The 20,897-nt window shown below is 42.3% G+C and overlaps 1 protein-coding gene across 2 annotated transcripts; it reads left to right on the forward strand.

Annotated features, from left to right (window-relative positions):
* The first annotated feature begins 325 nt into the window (after positions 1-325).
* Positions 326-20,226, forward strand: trmt9b (tRNA methyltransferase 9B). 2 transcript variants are annotated; one of them, XM_053646403.1, is made up of 4 exons: positions 336-972; positions 13,446-13,638; positions 14,215-14,388; positions 17,665-20,226. In XM_053646403.1, the coding sequence occupies exons 2-4, from the start codon at positions 13,485-13,487 to the stop codon at positions 18,594-18,596; spliced, it is 1,260 nt and encodes a 419-aa protein (XP_053502378.1). In that variant the 5' UTR covers positions 336-972; positions 13,446-13,484; the 3' UTR covers positions 18,597-20,226. The 2 variants fall into 2 exon arrangements, 1 of the variants encoding a protein (XP_053502378.1); XR_008388203.1 differs by lacking the exons at positions 13,446-13,638; positions 14,215-14,388; positions 17,665-20,226 and adding an exon at positions 1,613-3,474 and having other exon boundaries at positions 326-972.
* The last annotated feature ends 671 nt before the right edge of the window (positions 20,227-20,897 follow it).

Here is a 20,897-nt window from a genome sequence, read left to right on the forward strand (position 1 = left end):
ATTGTGTGCTTCTGACTTAGTTTGGGGGAAGAACCACAAACGGGTGTGACGGTCAGGTGTCCACATACTTTTGGCCATAAAATAAATAAATTAGGCTGTTTTGTAGGAAAGTAATCAACAATGGTACACTCGTCTCAGGGGTCCTCTTAGAGGGGTCCTCTCAGGGGTCCTCTTTCTCCACACCTTCTGACTAATCAGAATTGAGAATTTATATATATATATATATATATATATATCATATTAAAACAAATAAACAGAAATATAGGTATAAATATTGACTTAAGTGCATGTTGTTTTTTTTTGCACTAAACCCTAGCTGTAGATCTCAGTAAAAGGAGCTTGCTGCGCCTGATCATTATGTATTTGTTATGTTTGCCGTCACGTGACTTCAACTGACCAATGACAGCAGCGAGATCTGATGCCCAACGCGAGCCGTGTTCTTTTGCAGTTGTTTTTTAATCCGCCCGTATTTCCAACCAACCCAAGTCCCGCCTCCTGTGCTGTCGGATTGGTAAATGAATGTCCCGCCTTCCGTGCGGTGATGCGCCGTTTAGCGCCCAACTGATTGGCCAACTTAGACGTCTTTCGTCTGCATCGTCATGGCAACAGAACAGAAACAGCGGAAGCGCCTGAGAGTCCTGCAAGAAAGGCCAGGCCTGACTGGTGCTTTTTAAAGCGAATTGTTTTTTATTTTTATATCTTTAAATGATTTTATTTATTTATTTTTTGCGTTAATTTTCTGCGCCTATACTCGTGTAATTCATTCGTTTGCTCATTTGAGCCATTTTCATTGCTCGTTTATGCCGGCCAATCGGACTGCAGTGGGCGGGGCTTATGGGAATACGGATTAGGAAACATTAACGTGTCGTTCGTGGCTGCGGTTTTCGCCGTCACTGGGATCAGAGGGGTTTCTCTTATCACCGCTTATCGCCTCGGAATGATGATGTGACTCCGTGCAGTGAAGATGTCGCTGTAAGTGTGTGTGTGAGTGTGTGTGTGTGTGTGTGTGTGTGTGTGTAAGCAGCACTTAAAGGGCACGAAGGTACGTAACACTGTTGCAAAGCTTTTAGGTGTGTGTGTGTGTGTGTGTGTGTGACGTCAAAACCTGAATCCCTAGTGAATATGTAAACTTTCCACACCAGAGTTCCTGCTCATGAGCAATGCATTAAAATCTGCTTTGAAGTATAATAATAATAATAATAATAATAATAATAATAATAATAATAATAATAATTAACCTGTTAATAGCTGTTTTAGCTGTAAACATCACTTTTGCATGTCTGCAACTGCACCCTGTACACTCCAGTGTGCAGATCAAACAAAGACATGAGTGAGTGAACGAATGAATGAAAGAGAGAAAGAAAGAAAGAAAGGAAGTACGTTTAGTGCAAAAGTTTGCATCACCTGTCCTCTTGGAGGCCTAGATGCTTTGCGGTTCTAGGGAAATAATCAACGTTCAGGTTCATGGTGGTGTGATGAAGCGTGGTTATTACTCTTCCCACCCTGAAGTGTTTATTCCTCTTATTCCACAGCAATTTGCCAACAACTTTTGTTGATTAAAGAACAGCACTGTATGTTTGTTTGTTTTTTGTTTGTTTTTATCCATTTATAGGTACAGTTAATGTTGTGGATTGGAACATCCAGGAAACAAGATAGTCACTGTCTTCGTTTATATGTCTCTTGGGACACCGTGGCTTAGAGGTTAGCACGTCTGCCTCGCACCTCCGGGATTGGGGGTTCGAATTACGCCTCCGCCCTGTGTGCGTGCTTCAGGGGTTTCCTCCGGGTTCTCCGGTTTCCTCCTCTAGTCCAAAGATACGTCCCGTAGGTTGATTGCGTTTCGAAATTGTCTGTAGTGTGTGAATGTGTGTGCGATTGTGCCCGGTGATGGGTCGGCACCCCGTCCAGGACGTCCCCTGGGATAGGCTCCAGGCTTCCCACATCCCTGTGTAGGATAAGCGATAAGACGCTCCATTTCCAGCTTCTTTTTTTTTTCCTCTGTGCCCAAATCATAGGATGGACACTTTCTTGTTTGTCTTTTTTTAACAGGAAGTTAGCCAGCTAACTGATGCACATTCTCCTCCCCTCAACAGTGATCTGTATAGTCAGTGTTTATAGATTTAACCAGCGAATATGTTGATCGATCTAAAGTAAATGCTCGTGTGTACACGCTCTCAGAAAGGACGTGTTGATCTCCTACACACTTTGTGTTATTACTCTCTCAACACACCTTGTGTTAAATTATCCAAGAAATGTGTTCAAAAAAATGACCGACACGTGTTAAATTATCGTCCGATCACGTTGCGGAGCGCGCTGCCGACGCCATCGCGAATTCGCCTCACGGCGAATGCTCGGTGCGTTGAGCTTTAGGTCGTGACCGCGGAGTTGGAGTCCTGAGGCGAGGAAACCGAATGCCCACAGGTGAGTCAGCGTTCATCTCTGTTTAGCGTTAACGCTGCTGAAAATGCCCGGCTGAGTTTGTGATATTTAAGCAGGGAGCTCTTGAAAATGTATTTATTGGAAAAGAGTACCGTTAACTTTACCCTATCGCTACGGCTTCGACAGCGAACATCTTGTACTGTTCCACTAAGAGTGTCCTGCGTTTCTGTTGGCTGTGAAATATGGCCCGAGGTTATTCTATAATTCTTAGAGTTAGCTAGGGTTAGCTAGCTGGATGCTGTCATCAATCACAGTAGGGATGAGTGATGCTAACCTAGACGCTCAGCTGAGTTGATGACATTACTTTAGCATACAGCTGGCGGTAATGGTAGATATTCCCATTCCCTTTCTGAAAGTAATAACCTAGCATTACAGCTATTCACCGTGTTGTAATACAGAGTGGGTTAACCTTAAGTGTATTTCACAAGTGTTCTGGACAAGGCAAGCCGTTGTAATTAGCATTAGGAGGATTGGATAGAGGCGTGTTTCTTCATGTATTCGGTGAATGTTAATGCCGGGTAACAGGTGCAGACAGTCAGCGGCTAACGGAACTTCGCTAGCTCAGTAATGTCGAGGCCAAAACGTCTTCACGAGGTTAACGTGACCGAGAGAGGATAGGGTTATACAGTAGGCTGTAATGCTCTCAACTATCTCTGTAATGTTGGTTCAGTTAAGTAGGTTGTGCGAAAACAATTAGCAGTGAGGTGCTAAAGGCGGGAAAATAAATATTCGCGAGTCAGCTAGATTTTCCTGCTGAGTCTACAGCGCCGTTTTGTTGATCAGGAGAGCCGAGGTCACGTTTCCAAAAGCACACAATTTGGGATTCGGTTTTTCACTTAAAGCCCAAAGGCATTTGTTCATATTTTGTCGCTAACAACTAACCAATACTCTCTTTTTTTTGTTTGTTTTTTTTTTCTTCCTCTCTCTCTTTTACAGCTTTTCAGATGGAAGGGAGTGGGATTCTTGTCTTCTCGGATGGCATTTACGTCTGTTAAATGTTTAAATGATATCTTAATAAACGTCACCTGAATTTCATGTGGTTGTTTGTTTCTTTTGTGAGCATTTTAGTAGGATTTTAGCATACAAACAAATGACATTTTAGAATAATTGTACAGGGGGGGGAAAGTATAAACACCACATCCCTGTGTTGTGTTTTTTTTAACACATCTTTGTGTGGAAGTGTACTAACACAAAGCATGTGTTAAATGTACTGACTCATTGATTGCGTTGAAAGCAATACAAGTAAGAGGTGCTAGTTTTGTTTACTGCTGACGCTGTGAGCAGCCATGTTGATCTGAGACCCTCCGAGTTCCCGAGTAGGAATTCTGATCCGAGGTGGAATTTACTTTGGGGGTTTTTGTTCCTGGTCAGAGTTTGGGAATTACGAGTCGTGACCTCTAGTCGAATGCAGCTGTAGGTAGGCTGACTAGACGTCGTGTATTCCTCACGTATTTCAGCTTCGGTGCATTCTTCCGGGGTTTATCTGTCCTGTATTTCTGTTTAGGTGGAGTATTGTGCACGTTAACGCACACTGATGATGATCGTGTTGGTGGAACAGCGTGAAATAAGCCTCTCCTACACACTTCATGCAGACTTTAATTAATCACATCTAGCTCACGTGTCATTTAAATAATCGTATTATGCAAATCCAACCTTGTCTTATGTGTAATTAGATGCATCGTTTCCACTGATTAGTGTCCTCCCGGACATCTGAAGTGGTTTTGATTCGAGTTTTGATCCCAGTGTGGAATAAGTGGGAAGACTTGGGATGGGAATGGATTTCAAGGTCGTGGATAACAGAAATGTCCCGGGAATATTAGAGAAGTCCTGGCAGAGTGGACCACTGAGTCATGGAGATATTTTAGTGAAGATCCAGTCACCAAGACGGTCTACGTAGTTGTATTTACCAAATTGGATTTAAAAGAGACCTGACCAAGATGTTAGGGCTTTTGGTCCAATTTTTATTGTTTGAAGGGCTTACTGATTACATACTGAATATACGATCTATCAAACTGGAACTTCATATCATGCTTGGTGAATTGGTGGAGAAATCCTTTAAATAGTGAGTGAGCCTGTATAGTTCATTTCTAATATTTCAATAATGTCACGTGACCATAACATGTCTGCCGTCAGCCCCCCGCCTCCCGCCTATATATATATACAGTTAAACCTTCTTTTCTTTTTCTAGAATCGTCCTACATTCTGCTTTAAAGGTGCGTTTGGCAACATTTTCCGAGTGTTCGTTCTGGATTTACTGTTTCTTATTGTTCAGTACAGAGTGAGGACTGACAGGACGCCCAGCTAAACACTAACAAGCACTACAAATCAGAAGACCGATTTCCAAATGGGTTTTGGACTGAGGCCAACAACCCAACCTGTGAGATCTTTAAGGCAAGATATTACAGGTTGATAATGATGGCATTATTTAAAACAATGCACTGCCCTCCACTGATATTGGCACCCTTGGTAAATATGAGCAGTGGTTGGATCTTCCAGCAGGACAATGATCTAAAACATACATCAAGATGGATCACTGACCACAGAATCAAGGTCCTGCCATGGACATCCCAGTCCCCTGACCTGAACCCCATGGAAAACCTGTGGGGTGAACTGTACAGGAGAGTCCACCAGCGTGGACCTCGAAATGTGAAGGATCCGGAGAGATTCCGTATGGAGGAACGCTCTCAGATCCCTCGCCATGTATTCTCCAACCTCATCAGGCGTTATAGGAGAAGACTCAGAGCTGTTATCTTGGCGAAGGGAGCTCGCACAAAGTATAATTGCTGCACACCTATATTTAACAAAGATTTTTTTTTTTGTTAAACTTGTGTATTGTTTGATATTCATGAGAGCAGAGTATTTTTGTGAATTTTTATTTATTTATTTATTTTTTACAAAAGATCAAACGGTTAAACAGTAGACAATTTTTCACATCCTTTCTTTGCTCATATTTACCAAAGGTGCCAATATAATATATACACTCACACAGAGTGGTGCTTGAAAGCTTTTCTTGTTTTGTTTTTTTGTTTTCCCCCCCTAATAGCCTTCTGGCTTGTCCACGTTTTCTTCACAAACCACAACGTTCCTTTTGAATGCAGTGGCCATGTACCCCTTGCACCCCTGCCATGTACACCATTGTTGTGCGTGATGAGGTTCCACACACATCTCTCTGAATGTAGATCGGTGGCGTCCAAACTCTTTAGAGATGGTTTTGTAACCCTTTCCAGCCTGATGGGCTTCAACAACTCTTTATCTGAGGTCCTCAGAAATCTCCTTTGTTCGTGCCATGATACGCTTCCACAAACACGTGTTGTGAAGACCAGACTCTGATAGATCCCTCTGTTCTTTAAATAAAACAGGGCGCTCACTCACTCACACCTGATCATCATCCCATTGATTGAAAACACCAGACTCTAATTTCACCTTCAAATGAACCGCTAATCCTACAGGGTCACATACTTTTCCCACTCAAATATTTGTAATATTGGATCATTTTCCTCAATAAATAAATGACCAAGTGTAATATTTTTGTTTCATTCGTTTAATTGGGGTCTCTTTATCTACTTTTAGGACCTGTGTGAAAATCTGATGAGGTTTTTGGTCATATTTAGGGTTCACAATCGTTCCAAGCACCACTCTGTGTGTCTATGTAAATGAAACGGGTATATCTTTAATTACCATTTCGTTCTTTAATACATGTAAAATTGTACTCGCTGGCGAATTGCTATGGTTATAACATTGGGATTGGTTGGGATTTGATTTTGCTGCATGCGTTCTGACAAAAGAAACGAGTCCATAAATCGTATTTGGTGGTTCCTCATAATTATACGTCGTTCTGTTTCAGTCTTATTTTCCGACTCTGGTGCGTTTCCCTAAGAGAATATCAGTGTGTGGGTTTAGTTAAGTCTCTCCACTCCCCCAGAGCCTCCATCCTTCAGCTGCTAACCCGAGAGCCAAAAATGTAATATGTGTGTGCTAAGATAATAAGACATCTGATGTTGCTTTAAAAATCAGAGTCATTTATTGTGAAAGTAGTTGGCGATTGCAGCCCTGGTCTGAAAATATTGTCTGTAATGAGAGACCGCTGCACAGTCTGGTGCTGCCTCCTACACGACCTGCGCTGGCTCAGAATAGACTACATTTGCACGTCTACATGACTCGCATCTCAAATCCAGGTGACAGTCCTGGAGAAATTGTATTATCGTGTCTGATGGATGAACTTGTTGTTTGTTTGTTTGTTTGTTTGTTTGTTTGTTTTGTGGTGACACCATCAGATACATGAATAGGAGTTTGATTGTTTGTTTAAGACCACTCCTTGAAGAGGGACAGCATGAAGGATGAACGCTGAAAGATTGCGAGACAAACGGTTCTCTGCTAACCGTGTCTGATCCTGACTGTGGTGGGTGGTTTTCTTTCCAAGACGTCAAGGTCATAAGAGCAACAGCCAGCCTGCAGGGGTTTTTTTTATATATGACCGATTTTATAATAAAAACGCTGCTTTTATTTATATGGCGCTTTTCCCAAGCCCAAAGCTGGCACGTAAAGATAACGACGACACGAGACGCTCATCAGTATGCAGCATGAATCTGTGACGGAGAGAACAGGAGGTAGCGAGATGAAACGGGGTGCAGAGATGAGTTTGAGATTTGCAGCGTTCAAACTCTGTGCTTGAGGGAATTGTGTTGATGATTAGCACGCACGGACGGGGGGTGCCAATACTTTTGTTTTCGTTTGCGCGAGTAAGGCTGTTGAGTGCAAATGGCTTTTTTGTAGCTGAGTTGTACATTTGGTAACACCGTCCTGTTAGACTCAACATGTCCAACCCAAATTCCGAAAAAGTTGGGACGGTATGGAAAATGCTAATAGAAACCAAGAGGAGTGATGTGTAGATGTACTTTGACTTTTATTTAGACAAGAACAAAGACGAGGTATTTGATGTTTTATTTAATCAACTGCATAGTTTCTTGACGATAAACGTTTATTTTGAAATTGATGCAAGCAACACGTTCCAAAAACGTTGGGACGGGGGCAATTTAGGACTAATAACGATGTGACAAGTAGACATAAGAAGGTGATGTGAAACAGGTGAAGAAATCATCTAATCATAGTATATAAGGAGCCTCCAGAAGAGGCCTAGTCCTTCAAGAGCAAGGACGCAAATCTCTGTGCGTAAAGGGCGAGGCCGAAATCCACTCCTGAATGCGCGTGATCTCCGATCCTTCAGACGTCACTGTCTTAAAAACCGTCACGAGTCTGTAATGGAGATCCTGACATGGGCTCGGGAATACTTTGGTAAACCTTTGTCAGTCGACACCATTCGCCGCTGCATCCACAGATGCAAGTTAAGGCTTTACTACGCAAAGCAGAAGCCGTACATCAACACTGTCCAGAAGCTCCGCCCACTTCTCTGGGCTCGGTCTCATCTGAGATGGACAGTAGCACAGTGGAATCGTGTTTTGTGTGTCATGGTATGGGGGCGTGTCAGTGCCCATGGCATGGGTAACGTGCACATCTGTGAGGGCATCATTAATGCAGAAAGATGTGTACACATTTTGGAGCAACATAAATCCAAAGTGCTGGCCCTGGAGACTCCTTCCAGAGATTCTGAACAAACATTTCCTTACAGAAAGCTTCAGTAATCGACACCTGACCAATCAGAATCCAGATTTCAACATCACTGTGGTATAAAGAGAATTAATATCGCTACTATGATGAATTTTGATGTCACAGTACAATTTTGAGACATTGCAGGGATAACCTGTACTTTTATACGAGCAGATGAAGCTTTTTTTGTTGTTGTATTAAATGTCTTGTTAATTTTGTTATTCAGGACAACAAAGGGGAGTGGCCATTGGGTCTCTATGGGATCTGATCTCCTTATCCAGGACAACATAAGGGTTGATTAACATTAATCAGAGATGTAATACTTTCTCTAGTCTATAATTATCATCAGATTTATTACCAAGCTCTCAGCTAAGAATACTTCTAAAGGTCAAACTCTCCAGAAACTGTTGTTGGCATTTATCAAGTAGTAGGTTGCAAGCGTCAAATCCCTTTATATGTCTAAAATATGGCAGTGGATTACTGATGATTTGGGGCTGTTTTTATGGCTGTTGATCCAGGGACTGATTGATGGTAGGCTTGTATGGTATTGATTTTTTTTCTTCTTTTTCTTTTTCCTTCAAAATGATGACAAATGATTTATTAATCCAGAAACAATATCCTGTCATATCAGGTGTAAGGAAAGTATGGGAAGGTGTTGAAAACCTCTAAGCTGTGCAGTCGGGAACTGCTTGTTGGCAGTGGCAATCGGTACATTGTCGATTGAATTCTTTTACGAATCATGGCCAACATTTTCACCGTGAATCTGCTGCTCAGAGTGTTTGAATGTGTCTGAGCACTGACTGGAGAGACATCACTTTCAGCATTATTTGTAGAGTGTTAGCTTTGACGCTTCGTTATCCAAGTCCAGAGCACAGGTGAGGAGGAAGGGGGCGGGGCTAGTTAGTTAGTTAGTTAGTTAGTTAGTTAATATCAAAACATCTGCGCAAATTATTCCAGGTTTATATGTCGAATGTCACATCTCCCATTTTTCTTGCCGAGAGAAAGACTGCTCTTCTGGCATATTTTGGAGGGATAACTCGTACCGGCGCTCCCGCACACAATCCGTGAAGGTTGGCAGGTCTGGTAATACAATATGATGATGGTAAACATGACTGATCTATCGTGGCAGCGTAATATTGTGTCGAAACGGATAAATCATTGCGTCGCACAAGCTAAATTGATGTCATGTTGAATTCTGCGACGTTAAAAGGATTTTCAACCCAAAACCTGGTTGCCTCTTCCACGAGGATTAAAAGATTCGACTGTAGATGGGTTTTTCTCCAAGCGTACGTTCAGATGAACACTGAAATGGTTGCGAGACACGAAATGTTCCGCAAGAACCTTCTTCGGTCTGCGTATTGAAAACTTGTGGTCCAGATTTTCTTTGATGTCTACTTAAACCAATCTGAGGTTTAAGGGATGGCGCTTGAAATGTTCTACATGCGAGAGAGTCCAAGATTCCACGTAATTCATTGTAGGAGTGGAAATAACTTTGGAGTATGATAAATTTCGAATAAATCCAGACAGTGTCCCCATGTGTTAAAGCTTAAAACGTCAGCCGTTGTTTGGGGTTGTTAATGTGATGTGTTAATGTTCGCCTGTTTTTGCGAAGCGTGCCAATAATTCTGGTGCTGCGTCGACGTCTTCAAACGTTGCGCTGTGAAATATCGCCTCTAGTTGCAGTACAGTTGATTTGCTCTCCAGACCATGATACTTTTACCCAAATATACCAAAATGTTGCTCGGTGTCTTCAAAAATATTCAGCGTTGTGTTCACAGTGCACGTGGTATTTCAGTTCGGTATGTTGACACACACGCACCCGAGCGTCCACGTGATGTAAAAGAAAACGTGATTCATCAGACCAGGCCACCTTCTTCCATTGCTCCAGTTCTGATGCTCACGTGCCCATTGTAGGAGCTTTTGGTGATGGACATGGGTCAGCATGGGCACTCTGACCGGTCTGCTCCTGCACAGCCCCCCTGTGATGCACTGTGCTTTCCGTCACCTTTCTATCAGAGCCAGCGTGAACTTTTTCAGCAATTTGTGCTACAGTAGCGCTTCTATGAGACCGGACCAGATGGGCTAACCTTCGCTCCTCACGTACATCGGTAAATGGTCTGCACTCATTTAGCGCTTTTTTAACCTTAGAAGTTCTCCAAAGCACTTTACACTGGTTCTCATTCACCCATTCACACACACACACACACACACACACACACTCACACACACACACCAGTGGTAGCAGAGCTGCCACGCAAGGTGCTAACTTGCCATCGGGAGCAACTTGGGGTTCAGTGTCTTGCCCAAGGACACTTCGGTATGTGGAGTCACGTGGGCCGGGAATCGAACCGCCATCCCTACGATTAGTGGACAACCCGCCCTACCACCTGATCCGAATCCACAGCCGCCCAGGCTTGGGTGCTCACTGTGGCCCTTCCTTGGACCACTTTTGCTACATACTATCCACTGAATACCGGAAACACCCCACAAGCCCTGCCGTTTTGGAGACGCTCTGACCCAGTTGTCTAGCCATCACGATTTTATCCCTTGTCAAAGTCGCTCAGATCCTTACTCTTGCCCATTTTTCCTGCTTCCAACACATCAACTTAAAGAACTGACTGTTCACATGCTGCCTAATAAATCCCACCCTGTTACAGATGCCATTGTAGCGAGATAATCAGATTTATTCACTTCACCTCCCAGAAGATTTAATCTTATGGCTGATCCTTGTAGTATCTACGTCTACAGTTATTATTCTAATGATTTTTAATATATATCGAACATGTTTTTGATATACGTTCCAAAGTGCGCTAATTTCAAGAGACGGAAAGTATGTTTCTACTGATAAAAATGCTTTAAAAAAATTTTTTAAAAATCTGATAACATATCAAAATAACATCGCCTAAGATGAAGAAGACTAGATCTGGCATGTATGAATTTCTGTAGCAACTACAATGTAAGAAGCCAAGTCATAAAGCGTTAGGGTTGTAAGGGTTAATCTGATTTTGAGCCGAGCAGGGGGATGAGGTGGCTCATCTGAAGAGGCTATTGAGCGTGTGTGTGGGAGGGGGATCATTAGAGAAGGCACTCTGTGCTTTTTCTGAAGCACGGTCATGTTGTCCTAGGCGGTGAGGTAATTGATGTGCCGCTGTGAGGAGCAGAGTTTTATGAAAGACCCTGTCCTCACCAAGGACAGAGTGGGTGTGAGCAACGCTGCAAAAGATCACCGTGTAGAGACTTCATATCTGCGTTTGTCTACATGATTGTTTAAGGGCAGTATGTACGGAAAATATTTTTCGTGAATCAAACAGATTTGCCGTATGAAGTTAGCATACGCGTGCGGAAATGATGATACGGCCACCGACCTAATGTTTTGGTATTCCTGAGCAACACAGCGGGAATAAAAGCACCCGACAGACCCTTACAGAAGTATTATGTAAGGAATAAAACATGCTGTGATGTGGTCCGACATGAAGCTTAGTTACTGTTGTTAACGTTGAGTCCGTTTTCAACGTGCAACAGCACGTCCCAGCGTGTTTTATTCCTCTTGTACCGCGGCAGTTTGCAGTTTCTGTTCATTAAAGAATGCCACATCGTATTTTTTCTCTATTTATATTTACATTCTTCACGTGTCTTTGTGAACCGTTTTTCAATGCTATGACCGTACGACAATGCTGTCTTGCCATCAAAAACTCATCGTGTCGCAGCATTGAAAATTTGTTGCGCTTTCCTGTCGGTGTGTGTGTGTGTGTGTGTGTATACAGTACACATCTAGTGTAGATAGGTTGCAACCTTGTGGCCAGCTTCGTGTACAAAGTTATCAGCCAGTCCATGAGCCGTGGGCAGTGTGTCTGAGCGAGTTTTCCCAAAGCACTGCTAGACAGACTTTAGTCTGAGCCTCAAAGAGCAGCAGCATCAAATAGCGTATTTTTTTTATTATTTATTTTTTTATAAGTACGTAATAAATAAATAAATAAATAAAAATCCCGACAGTTATTAGCTAAAAAAGTGTAAATATGCCCAAAAAAAAAAAAAAACCCCAAAGGATATCATCTGGAAATCAAATATGGTCCGTCGTTAAATCTTCTAACTCTCCTTGAGCTTAATTCCATGACTGCAGTACGTGTGGATTATTGATGACCTTTCAATATAGGGGGCGGTGGTGGCTTAGCGGTTAAGGCTCTGGGTTACCGATCAGAAGGTCAGGGGTTCAAGCCCCAGCACTGCCGAGCTGCCACTGTTGGGCCCTTGAGCAAGGCCCTTAACCCTCTCTGCTCCAGGGGGCGCTGTATCATCTGCGCTCTGACCCCAATTTGCAGGTATGCGAAGAAAAGAATTTCACTGTGCTGTAATGTAGACATGAACAATAAAGACTCATTATCTACTTCAGATTTCTTCCCGTTTAACATGAAGGGGCGGGGCTAATCCCGAGTAAAGTTTGCGTAAAACCACTTATTTATTTATTTATTTTAACAATGTGATTCCAGCGGTCTTTTACTTGTCACGCTGTACAAGACGATCCCAGTAAGCGTTCTGTAACAGACTAACTTGTTTTTCACGTCAGATTAAACCATGAAGAAAGCTGCTACGTTTTGCTGTACTGGGAGCACAGCGATGCAGCACAGGGTCAGCTCTTCAACTGGAAAGTTTTACACGTCATAAACTCTCTGAACAGAGTGTTTGCCCTTCTTTTTAAATTGTTTACATTTCTCCGTCGCCACTGCCGTGTTTGTAGCTGTTGGTAGATTTTAGAGTGTCATAGCAACGCTCGCACGGAGATATCGAGCAAAGTTTTCTGACGTCTCGACTCGTGACCGAAGTTTATCCGTTGCGGTGTGCGTTTGTGTCTGTGACGGCAAGACCGGGCAGAATATCAGATCGTATACGGTGTAAAGCTTCAACCTCATCAGTAGTAAGGCTGATTGCGATGTCTGGTCCTTCCTACGCGATTGTTATAAAAACTTTGCTTTCGCACTTTAAAAGGTCTCTCTGAGTGAGTGCTGGGTTAACTGCTTATCAAAAGCTAATCGAGCGAGCTAACGCTAACCTAGCGAGTGCTGACTCCTATATTTGGGTGAGTCCTAATTCTTGGATAGAGAGATGTCAATCAGGCATGCTAATTAGAATATTAGACCACACCCACGTGGACAGGTGTTTAGATGGGTCAGATCAATGAGCTGGGTTTATCATATTTACTGTTTTTAAAGCTTCCCCCATGTCCCCTGGCACTTTAAGATTTTGTCACGCTGAATTTGCAGCCAAAGTGATGGTGCTGGGAAAAGGCTGTTTGTCAAGAAGGCATCCTGCCGCACTTCTCACAGGGATAGATAAGGAACTGTTTCTCTCTCTCTCTCTCTCTTTCTCTTTCTCTCTCACTGTCTCTCTCCTGTTTTCCTTCTCAGAGCGCTGAGGATGCTGTGCTTGGCTAATTTGTGAGCAGCATGGACGAAGCTGCCAGCCAGCTGGAGAGAGACCATGTTCACAGCGTGTACGAGAGGATTGCGCCGTTCTTTAATGACAGTCGCTACAAGGCTTGGCCAAGAGTCAAGCAGTTCCTGTTGGAGCAGGAACCAGGCAGCATCGTCGCTGATGTGGGTAAGGATGCCGTTTTACGTCTTATTACCTGCAAAGATGAGCATTCTAGCTTTTCTGGGTTTGATATGTCCTTGCTGTGACCTTCTACGAATCTGGATTCTTTACGCAAGTTAAGTGGTGTAGCGGTTTCTTTTCTTTCTCTTTTTTTTTTTTTTTTTTTTTTTGTTCTTCATTAAAAATTGCTGCTATTTATTTGTAAGATTATGACCCTTTTCGGATCATGAGCTCATTTAGAGGACGGCATGTCTGAAGCGGAAGGTTTTCAACAGTGTTGTGTCGTTCAGTTTGTGAAATATCCCGCTGTTAAAATAATGAGCTCGGTATTCTCCTCGGGTTGGACGTTTTTGGAAACGGAATACGATTTGTCAGCTCATAAAACCCAACGAGCGCAACTGAATTATATACAGAACGATCAGAATGTGACCTGCCTGAGTAAATAAACTAGACGAATCTTTCAAAGGAGGAAGCGGTGTTTCTGTAAAACGGCATTGTTTTGTGTTTCTTGTCCTTGTATAGGTGTTGTCTCACCCACCTTTTTAAGCCCAAAGTAATTTGGCATGTTTTCCAATGTGACAGGATGTGGCAATGGGAAATACCTGCACATCAATGAAAGCATCTTTAAGATGGGCTGTGACGTGTGCCGTCCGTTGGTGGATTCGGCCTGGAGTCGAGGTCATGAGGTTCTGCTGTGTGACGGTCTGCGTTTACCCTACAGAGACGGCTGTTTTGATGCCGTGCTCTCCATCGCAGGTAATCCACACCAGATTTACATTACTGCCAGGTTCACAATGTTCTGTAGGCGTTCAAATATCCCCGTTAGTTCCTAGTGCCAGTGTCGACATTTCAGACTGGGGGATGGGATTGGGGTTTAGGCTTGGGGTGGACTTGGGCTTTCTGATTGTGGGAATGAATTGGGGTTTCAGACTGTGCTTTGAGATTTTGCTTTAGGATTTTTAGAGTGGGCTTTGGGATTTTTGGTTTCAGAGAAGGGTTTGGGGTTGGGGTTTCTGAGGGGAATCTGGGTTTTCCAAATGCGGGTTGCGGTTTCAGTGGTGTTTGGGGTTTTTGATTGAGGGTTCAGAGTAGAATTTGGGTTTGGAGGTTCAGAGTGGGATTTAGGACTGGGGTTTGGGGTTTCAGACAGGAGTTTCAGGACTGGGGTCAGATTGTGGTTTTGTGTCAGACTGAGTGAATGTATTAGGTAATCTTTCTGTATTCAATGTTCTCATTTAAACAAGGTTTTGAGCTGGCGTTTGGGGTTCAGACTGGGGTATCAGCACTGGGGTTTGGGGTTATTAACTTCTGTTTGGGATTTTGTACTGGGGTTTGAGGTTGGGGGGGGGGGGTCGGGTTGGATTTAGATTTCAGACCGGGAGGTAGGTTTAAGATTTTAGACTAGAGGGCAGGACTGAGGTTTCAAATTGAGGTAAAGGATTGGTGTTTCAGGACTTGAGACAGATAGGTGTTTTGTTCTTTTGAGTGTATTTGAAGAACCACAACCACATCATATTGTCTTTCTGTGTTGAGTGTACTAATTTAAACATGGTTTACACTGGGGTTTGGGTTTTCGGACTAGGATTTGTGGTTGGGTTTTTCAGAAATGGGGTTTTGGGTTAAAGACTGGTGTTTTGGACTGGGTTTTTGGGTTTTGGACTCACCAGCATCACAAAATAAGCCCTACGACTGTGGATCTTACCATACATGTGATCAAATGATTCAGTGATACACTTTTGTGGTTAAGACTTTTAAACACCACTCATTCTATCTTTATTTCACCTGTAAATATGCTCATCTCATTACCCTGAGCATGATCTCTGCAATTTAAATAGAATTTAAAAATAATAATAATAATAATAATAATAATGTTGTTCACATTACTAAAGTAAAAACAAACAGCAAAGATGTCCATGTCTTTTAATAAACTTGACTCACCGGGTGCGTAGGTACTTAATAGCATTAAGGGCAGCAGTACAAAACAGGAAACAGTGACTCACACGCACTTCTGAACACTGCTGTGCTATTTCAGTCTGAGTCTCATGAAGATTTAGTTTAATTAAGTGCAAGAAAATGTAAGGACATTTTCTAACCTCAACTGCCCTCAAACTGTCAGAACTTTTCATATGGCTCAAGGCATTCTTGAATTGTTGCGCATTTTCAAATGTTTTCCGTCATCCCGAGGCAAGATCCGAGGTCAACGATCGCGCAACGCCGTCTTTCCGAGGTGTAGAAATAGTAACGTTAAACATTTTGATACAACTCTGTAGTCGTTACAACTCTATGGCTTAAACATGTCCTCGGATTTAGCTCTACAAATCTACAATTTGAGCGTTATATTTATAGTTTTCTTTATGGATGCATTTACCATTACATAGTTATCTTAATTTTTGTCTCATTAATGAGCTAATTCACTGGTTTAATCAGCCAGCAAATCAATTACCAGAATGTTTTTGTTAATAACCATACTCTTGTTTTATATTTGGTTCATTTTTTTAAAACTGGGAGCTTTTGGTGATGTCTTATATTCACTAAATCAGCTTCATATGAGCAATCATTTTTATATAGTTGCAATTTTCGTGAAAAAACAGAAGCTTTAAGTAAACTGGCTAAATGTATCAGATCAGTTCACTGTTCGTTTGAATGAAACTTCATGAGTTTATATATTACCCTACGCAGTTCTCACACCATCTGCTCGACTGCCCTATTATTAATTGTAATATTAAAGCCCCAGCGCATGTCATATAGCTTTATTAAAGCGGGATGGATCGTTCAAAACAAGCTCTGTTACTTGGATACGGGATATTTTCCGTGTGTTTGTCTCACCTGGCAACCCTCGGTCATCCTCAGAAGGCGATTAATGCGACCATTCATGAGTGCAGAGGGTCATTTTGATAATTGAATGCTTTTGTGCATGAACGTTGTTTTCTCCTCTGTGTTTTTGTCAGATGTGGGGGTTTAAATAGCTTACAGAGATTGTATTACATATTTTATTGATCACACACATCATAAAAGTTGCATCGAAGAGTGTACATTGGTGCGATTCATATGACTATGTTGCCGTATTGAGCAGTAAAAATATATAGTTTGCAAAATGCTTTACAAATAATTTAAATAAAATTTGTGATTGCGTAAGTATTCACCCCCATTGCTGTGAAAGCCCTACATTAGTTCTGCCGCAACCAGTGTCCATCAAACGTCACCCGATATTAGTTTAATGGAGACAACTGTGTGCGATTATTTAAAGCGTCATGCGATCTCGATATAAACACACGTGTTTCTGGAAGAACGCGCAAGAGGAAATGCGTAAACAAACCGCATCACGAAGACCAAGGAGCGATCAAAACTAATCTGGCATTAGGATCATTCAAGGTTTGGTTATAAATACATCCCAAACTTTGAACATCCCGCAAAGCATCATTAAATCCATTATTTAAAAAATGGAAAGAATATGGAACTACTGCGACTCTGTCTACCGGAGGCCAAAAGTCCACCAAAAGTCAGCGACCAAGGAAAAAGGTCATTAGTCTGAAAAGCGATCATGAGGTCAAGGATAACTCTCAACGTTATGCTTCCACCACGATGCTTCACTGTAGGGATCGTTTTTTTAGGGTGTTCAAATAACACCCTTGAGGTTATTTGACAAATAAAGGCATTTTCATGTACTTCAAAGTAGTACTCTGTTTTGTGGAGCTTCCTTACTATGATTGTACTATGAACAGCTTCTCCCATCTGAGCTGTGAATCTCTCCAGCTCCTTCAGAGTTACCCTTGCTGTCTTTGTTGCTACTCTGACTAATGCCCTCCTTACCTGGTCACTGGTTTGTTTTTGTTTTTTTTGGTGGACGGAATCTTCTTGGCAGTGCCACGGTTGTGCCGTATCCTTTCCCATACGAGTGCTACAGTATTACGGCAGTATTCTGAAGTAATTAGTGTAACTTGTTTTAAAAAGTAAAACCAAAAGTTGGAAGTGTTTTCACTGTACATCATCCGCAAATGCATTTCCGTAATTGAAGCCATTTTTCTCTTCCAGTCATCCACCACATGTCGACCAAAGAGCGTCGGATCCGGGCGCTAAAAGAAATGGCGCGCACACTACGAGTTGGAGGTCGAGTCATGATCTACGTGTGGGCCATGGAGCAGAAAAGACGCAAGTTTGAGAAGCAGGACATCTTCGTGCCCTGGAACCCCAACCCTCCCTTATCCTCTGCCTCAAGAGGACGTCTCAGACCAAGGCAACGTGGCAGTGGAACCCAGAGCGTTAGCGATGCCCCAGAGTCTGACGACATGCACAGGAACACAAGCACATCGTCAATGGTAGATGAAGAAGATCCAGGAAGCCCCGCACAGCAGAGGAAGCAGAAGCTTTGGTTTTTCTCCAGGTCTCTGGACTCCGTGCTGGATTTAAGCAGCCTGACCGTGTCTCGCTCTTCCTCCAGAGAGCTCAGTGCTTTCTGCAGCCCCACTGAGGAACCTGAGGCGAGAACCCAAGCGAGAAGCACAAGAGGACGAGCACTGATCAGACAAGTATCCAGCTTTTTCACCAACCCGTCCTCCAGGAACAGCCTAGAAGAGGACGTGTTCGTCTCAGAACCGCATGAGCAGATGCAGAAAGCCGAGTGTGGGAACGGGACGGTTTCGGTCGCGCTGGTGCAGGACTGTTCATCAGTGCCCTTACCGGATTTGGTGTCTCGACAGAGAGAGCGCTCAGGTAGCGAACGTCTCGGAGAGGACGATGGAGGAGATCTCGGACAGGAAAGTGCAGTGTCTCTTCAGCAGCAGCAGGAGGAGTGGAGTAAAGACAAGCTGAATGAGTCGTGTCTGCGCTATTACCACGTCTTCAGAGAGGGGGAACTGACTCAGCTGATCGAGGAACATGTCGAGGAACTTCACATCCTGCAGACCTACTTGGATCATGCCAACTGGTGTGTAGTGGCTGAGAAGGTCCATGTGTGGAGGGTTTAGTTTCTTTGTTTATTTATTACAATATTTAATTTTTTAACAGTGTAGTCTTTTAAAATTGTTTTAATGTTTCTTTTTTTAAGGATTTGAATCTTTTTGACTGCAGTGGTCATATCTGTATTCATAATAAACCCATTGAGGTTGTAGATCATCTTATCTGAGGAAAGAGACAGAGAGAGAGTGTTCAGTGTGATGCTTGCTCAACCGTTTAACGAGCTTGGTGCTGTGATGCTTTTGGGAGCTGTATTACAATTTTCTTATTAGCTTTTTCTGGTCTGAAATATATATATATATATTTTGTTTTTAATTTATGTATGTCCCTAATTTTTCCACTAACTAAGGCAATTTAAAATGTTAAAAGTTTACTAATATCCCTTATGGCACTGATTTTCATGGCAAATACAATACTGTTAGCTGTCTTAAGCAATTCCTGCCTGACACGGACATCATTGCACATCGTCGTACTGAACCAAACAATGTGAGCACATAACTAGCATTTAAATAGTGAATGCTCCCTTCTCAGGAGTTTGTTTTTCTGTCATGTGATCGTGGCGTATTGTGTTATGTTGAACTGTTTACCCGAGATGAATGGTCATATTGCTGCTTGTTGGATTTCAGTAGATCGCACAAAAAAAATCCCTTCCTCAAAACTTCTAAATAATTCCATTTGAACCATTGGCTGCTGGTGTTGATGAACATTTTACATTGTAATGCTGATGTACTGTGTCTACTTATTGTGCCGTGCCACGGGTCTTACGTTACTATCCTTTGTAAACTTGAACCATTTTGTTTTTTGTTTTAATTTATTAAACTGCGTGTTCTTACTGTTTATTTAATAAATACTGTATAATTGAGTGAGTGTAAGTGAATAAATAGGCTATATTTTATTCTCATCTACTCGGATATGCTGTGATCATTTCATTCATCTCTTAAGAACCTGGTTAATAAACACATCAGTTGTGTATTTTTATTTATTTATTTTTTAAATGATTAACAGTTTGAGATGCTATGTAATGATTTCATACTTAATTAAATCGGACATTTAAAGAAATTAAGTGCTGTCAAATTCTCAGAGCTGGTCAAAAGACAGTAGTAGCACCGATTTAACTCATTTTAATGTTATTGTTTCTATTCTAACAACTCAAATAATCTGGGAATAATAATAAACAGATTTTTAAAAAATGTATAATCATTGATATGGTAAAGTTTTTTGCAAGGACAATTTTATTGAATATTTATAGAAGGAGTCTCCAGTGTCAACTATGTAAATTCCACCATGTGAAAGTCTGGTTCTGTTTCATTGTTCCAGACCACCAGAGACCGTTAGTACATGGTGGAAGGAGTTGTGTCTCGTGCATCACATCGAGAGTCTCGTTTTGATTCAGTCGCATGTGACCTTGACCAATGGCATGATGGAAGCTATTTCAGTTTCCGCCTGTCGCGGTCGATTCCGCCTGTGGGTTGGCGTTGCTCCCCTCTATAGCTGTGTCTCGAGAAAACGAATGAACGAACATACATTGGATATTGGATTTTGGATTCGTCGTTGGATTATATTAGATTCGTTGGAATTGCTTGTTGGATTACTCATCGAACAGGGGTTTAAATATGAGGTATCACACAGGCAAAATTCCCTTAGTCGTTCATAACAATGGGTAAGGAATATAGTTGTGATGTGCAGCAAAAGGTTGTTGAGCTTCACAAACTGGGAAGTAGCTATAAGAATATTGCAAAAGCATTGAAAATGCCCATTTCCACCATCAGGACAATAATTAAGAAGTTCCAGTCAACTGGAAATGTTATGAATCGACCTGGAAGAGGACATGTCTATATTGTCTCAACGCACTGTGAAGAGGATGGTTCGAGTGGCCAAGAAACCTCCATGGATCACAGCTGGAGAATTGCAGAAGTTAGTTTCATCTTGGGGTCAGAAAGTCTCCAGAACTACAATGCAAAGTCACCTACATCAAAAAAGACTCTACTCTCATCCAAAAAACAAATTCAAGCATCTTCAGTTTACCAGACACTACTGGAACTTCAAATGGGATCGGGTTCTATGGTCAGTTGAAACCAAAATAGAGCTTTTTGGCAATAAACACCAGGTAGAGCAGGTTGTCCACTAATCGTAGGGTTGGCGGTTCGATTCCCGGCCCGCATGACTCCACATACCGAAGTGTCCTTGGGGAAGACACTGAACCCCAAGTTGCTCTCGATGGCAAGTTAGCTCTGCTAATGGGTGTGTGAATGGGTGAATGAACGGCTGCTCAGGAGGTCCTTGAACACAGAGCACGGGCAGCAGAATCCCGA

The sequence above is a fragment of the Ictalurus furcatus genome, chromosome 17, assembly GCF_023375685.1.
Source record: "Ictalurus furcatus strain D&B chromosome 17, Billie_1.0, whole genome shotgun sequence".
Classification (NCBI taxonomy): Eukaryota; Metazoa; Chordata; class Actinopteri; order Siluriformes; family Ictaluridae; genus Ictalurus; species Ictalurus furcatus.